Source organism: Manis pentadactyla, chromosome 9 (assembly GCF_030020395.1).
Source record: "Manis pentadactyla isolate mManPen7 chromosome 9, mManPen7.hap1, whole genome shotgun sequence".
NCBI classification, from domain to species: Eukaryota; Metazoa; Chordata; class Mammalia; order Pholidota; family Manidae; genus Manis; species Manis pentadactyla.
The window spans coordinates 82,889,813-82,894,963 of NC_080027.1; the positions used below are offsets into that span (position 1 = coordinate 82,889,813).

Here is a 5,151-nt window from a genome sequence, read left to right on the forward strand (position 1 = left end):
AGAGAAGAAAAGGAAGAGAAAAAATTAGCTAGCCTCTCTCAGTTTATCATTTGGTGTTCCAAGTGAGATGGCGAAAACAACAATTGTTGGCAGAGCTGTTAGAAAGCAAGGCTGTTGTATCCACGAGGGCTAGAGAGAAGGGCAGAGTACGAATGTGGCTAAATGAGGCCTGATCAAGAACCCAGGAACTCAGGGAGGGGAGAAATTAAACCACTGAAATGGTGGCTCCTTCTGAACTTACCACACTGATTTCCAGTTCCTCTGTATTTTCTCAGCTTTCTCCAAATATCAAAGTTCGGAGAGAAACATGACAATGCTCACAATGGGCTACAAAAAAATCCATCTGCCTTTATTTTTAATAGGATGGGGAACTGGCTATAGGTTAGTTTGATGTGCAACAAGAATTCATGGCATTTTTGCTACAAAGGGTTCAAGTGCTAAGTAAAGCAGGAGGTTTCATCTGCCTCTGAGTCCAGCCGGCGCACACACAGAGTCAATCTTGGCCATGTTCCTCTTCTTATACTTGTTATTGAAAGGCTATTAAGTCTCTGAAAAGTCGTATCAAATACCAAACAAAACCCTGAAAGAGGCAAAATTGAAAGGGGAACACTGAAAGAAGCCAGTCAATGCCTGAAGCCCAAAGTCTTTGTCTGCACTGTTGCTTCTTTTCATCATCTCTCAGATCATAAGTTGTTTATAGGCTGTAAAATGTGTCACAAAGACAGCCTACTTCTAAAATTAGGCAAAGTCTCGGCTATGAATGCATAAGAATTCTATCAGATTGCTTCCTCTCACCCAAACCCCTTTAGGGGACTTAAACACATCTGAAGACCTAATACACAATCATTCACAGAGATCTAAAGCAATGTCTAAAAGATGTCTTCTCTCTAGGTGAAAAATGAAAATGCAATTTCAGGAAAAAACTCATTATTTTTCTTTCTTCTTCAGTCTATCATGGAAGGATCACACTGAAGGTCTTATTTTCTGACTGTTAAACCTTTGCTTAAAGAAGACTTGATGAACACAATACCTGTTTTTCTACTATCAGGGAAAAGGAAAAGGTAGGGATAATTTTAAATTGCAAGAGATGGTATAGTCATTATCATTTGGCTTTGGAATTTTATCATTAAGATTTATAGCTAACCAGGACTTATTTTCTGATATGGTAAGTCTGGTTCCTAGGATTCAAGGAGAAACAAAATAACAAATGAATCTACTTGTCAAAATATTAAGAGAATTTATTGACTTCATGGTATCCTCCATGCCACAGGAATTAAGCAATATGTTAAACCAAAAGTGACTTAGAAAAAGGCTTTCAAAAAATGTTCTGAGTGATATAACTTCCAAAGTCCTTCATAAACAATTTTACCTCCCCCCAATTCAAGAGCACTACTCTACCTATATCCATAATGGAGGGAGGGGGTAATGTAGTCTGAGAAAAAAATCTTATTAAAATAGATAGCAATCTTTTCTCTTGATCTTGGAAAGCTGCTTTAGCATCTTCCAGTTTTTTAATAGGTCATAACAAGAACCCATGGCACCCCAAGAATCTTCAAAAATATTCAATCTACATACAAAAAATAAAGAAGAATGAAATTTTTCAAGATTAATATTTTAATTCAATTAGCTGATATGCAAAAAAAGAAAAGAAAAACTCTTATGCTATTCAAATCAATAAAAGAATAAAAGTTGAGAAATTGAGAAAGCATGTCAGAGCTGAAAATTTCTATCCAGCTTCTTAGATCTCTTCATAATAACATCAGGTTTCTGTATATCAGAGTTCAACAAAAAATTTTTTTACAATGAATTTGCACTTGCTCAATAAAATCTAACTGGAAGAGACTTCTGTTTCCATCTATGAAGAAGTAACAGGGAACAGATTTGTCTTCCTGTCTTAAACAATTAAAAAGCATACACAAAAACATATGAAACAAGTTTTCACAGATTGCACAAAAAGCTTTGTAGCCACTGATGACCCCCCAAAAATAAATAAGGTGAGGTCAACTGTATTAGCTTGGGCTGCCATAACAGAATACCATAGACTGAGTGGCTTACAAAAGAGGAATTTATTTCTCATAGTTCTGGAGGCTGGAAGTCCAAGATCAGGGTGCCAGCATGGTCAAGTTCAGATTAGGGCTATTTTCCTGGCTTACAGACTGTGGCTCAATGTGGTGGGAGTTGGGGGAGGGGAATGGTGAGAGGGAAGGAACGCATGGGTGCATGGGTGAGCAAGCAAACTCTGGTCTCTTTCTCTATTTATAAGGACACTAATTCCATCATGGGAGCCCCACCTTTATGACCTCATCTAAACCTAATTACCTCCCAAAAACCCCACTTCCAAATACGACACATGAGGGGTTAGAGATCCAACATATGAATTTGAGGGGGACATATTCAGTCCATAACACCAATAATTCCCCCAGGTTACTGAAAGGCATTAATAAAACCTGGCAAACTTGCTAAGTTGAGGAGACAGAGTCCAGTATTCAAGTGGTAGATAATAATAAAAGAGAGAAATGAATAAAAAGAACTCCAGAGATATGCAACAGGTACCTAAATGAGTCTTCATCTGAGCAATGATGAACAACTGCGTAAGAGAAAACTATGCAAAACATAAGAAAAAATCATCAGAGGAACCAGATAAAATAGTTTGTCAAGCTCACACAGGGCCAATCATAGTTTGTATTCCCACTCCTAACAAATGGAGTACCAAGTAGAGTCCTCAGAAGAGTATTACCTCAAGACAGGACCAAATTAGCCATGGAGGTCAAAATTAGCCAGGCCTAAAAGCAAGTCTCAAAAGGATCAAATTGGAGATCCATCCGGGAAGTAGTTATTGGTCATCTCCATGCGCCGGTTCCTGGGCGCCGTAGAGTCAAGGCGCGAGGCTCGGACAGGGAGGTAGAGCTGGAAGGGACGCTAAGCACCCTCCGCTCTGCACGCGAGCCGCTGCGCCCGCAGGGCTGGCCCCGGCGCCACCATGCTGCTCCTGCCGAGCGCTGCGGACGGCCAGGGCACCGCCATCAGCCACGCTCTGACCTCTGGAACTGGAGGATAAGAAAGAATTATCAGAGGAATCAGAAGATGAAGAATTGCAGCTAGAAGAGTTTCCCATGCTGAAAACACTTGATCCCAAAGACTGGAAGAACCAAGATCATTATGCAGTACTTGGACTTGGCCATGTGAGATACAAAGCTACACAGAGACAAATCAAAGCAGCTCATAAAGCAATGGTTTGAAAACATCACCCGGACAAATGGAAAGCAGCTGGTGAACCAATAAAAGAAGGAGATAATGACTACTTCACATGCATAACTAAAGCTTATGAAATGCTATCTGATCCAGTGAAAAGACGAGCATTTAACATTGTAGATCCTACTTTCGATAATTTGGTTCCTTCTAAAAGTGAAGCAAAGGACAATTTCTTCGAAGTGTTTTCCCCAGTGTTTGAAAGGAACTCCAGATGGTCAAATAAAAAAAATGTCCCTAAACTTGGTTGTATGAATTCATCATTTGAAGATGTAGATGCATTTTATTCTTTCTGGTATAATTTTGATTCGTGGAGAGAATTTTCTTATTTAGATGAAGAAGAAAAAGAAAAAGCAGAATGTCGTGATGAGAGGAGATGGATTGAGAAGCAGAACAGAGCAACAAGGGCACAACGGAAAAAAGAGGAAATGAACAGAATAAGAACATTAGTTGACAACACATATAGCTGTGATCCAAGGATAAAAAAATTTAAAGAAGAAGAAAAGGCCAAGAAAGAAGCAGAAAAGAAAGCAAAAGTGGAAGCAAAACGGAAGGAACAAGAGGCAAAGGAAAAACAAAGACAAGCTGAATTAGAAGCGGCTCAGTTAAAGAGAAAGAAGAAGAGGAAGTTAGACAACAAGCATTACTGACAAAGAAGGAAAAAGATATCCAGAAAAAAGCCATTAAAAAGGAAAGGCAAAAACTTCAAAACTCATGCAAGAGCTGGAATCACTTTTCTGACAATGAGGCAGAATGGGTTAAAATGATGGAAGAAGTGGAAAAACTTTGTGATTGGCTTGAACTAGCAAGCTTACAGTGCTTGAATGAAACATTCACATCATCTACAAAAGAAGTAGGAAAGGCTGCTCTGGAAAAACAGATAGAAGAAATAAATGAGCAGATGAGAAAGGAGAAAGAGGAAGCCGAGGCTCGTACACGACAAGCATCTAAGAATGCAGAGAAGTCAAGTGGCGGAGGTGGAAATGGCAATAAAAATTGGTCAGAAGATGATCTGCAATTACTGATTAAAGCTGTGAACCTCTTCCCTGCTGGAACAAATTCAAGATGGGAAGTTATTGCTAATTACATGAACATACATTCTTCTTCTGGAGTCAAGAGATCAGCCAAAGATGTCATTGGCAAAGCAAAGAGTCTTCAAAAACTTGACCCTCATCAAAAAGATGACATCAACAAGAAGGCATTTGATAAATTTAAGAAAGAACATGGAGTGGTGCGTCAAGCAGACAATGCGCCACCTTCAGAACGGTTTGAAGGTCCATGCACAGATTTCACCCCTTGGACAACAGAAGAACAGAAGCTTTTGGAACAAGCTTTGAAAACATACCCAGTAAACACACCTGAAAGATGGGAAAAGATAGCAGAAGCAGTGCCTGGTAGGATAAAGAAGAACTGCATGAAACGATACAAGGAACTTGTTGAGATGGTTAAAGCAAAGAAAGCTGCTCAAGAGCAAGTGCTGAATGCAAGTAGAGCCAAGAAATGATTTATGACAATCTTTGTTGTGTGTGAATTTTTATAATAAAACTGAAAATACTGTAAAAAAAAAAAAAAAAAGGATCAAATTGTTTCCAGGTAACTGAATTGCTGCATTCCATAACAAATAACAAAGCTCCCAAAATACTTAAGAAAATTTCAAAACCCCATCACCCTACAAAGTAAAATTTACAATGCCTTGCATCCAATCAAAAATTATGAGGCATGAAACAAAGCACAAAAGCATAAATCATAATGGAGAGAGAAATCACTCAATACAAACAGACCCAGAAATGATATATATGATAGAGTTAGTAGATAATGACAAAGCAGTTATTATAAATAGACCACAAATGTTCAAGAAGGTTGAGCAAAGTGAGGATGATAAGGAAAGATATAACATATATT

The 5,151-nt window shown here is 38.6% G+C and overlaps 1 protein-coding gene across 1 annotated transcript; it reads left to right on the top strand.

Annotated features, from left to right (window-relative positions):
* Positions 1–2,824: 2,824 nt before the first annotated feature.
* On the top strand, positions 2,825–4,817 carry LOC118915731 (dnaJ homolog subfamily C member 2-like). The gene is given in 3 exon segments (XM_036891918.2): positions 2,825–3,042; positions 3,044–3,852; positions 3,855–4,817. Coding segments are annotated over 3 exon segments (1,770 nt in total). The 5' UTR covers positions 2,825–2,980; the 3' UTR covers positions 4,754–4,817.
* The last annotated feature ends 334 nt before the right edge of the window (positions 4,818–5,151 follow it).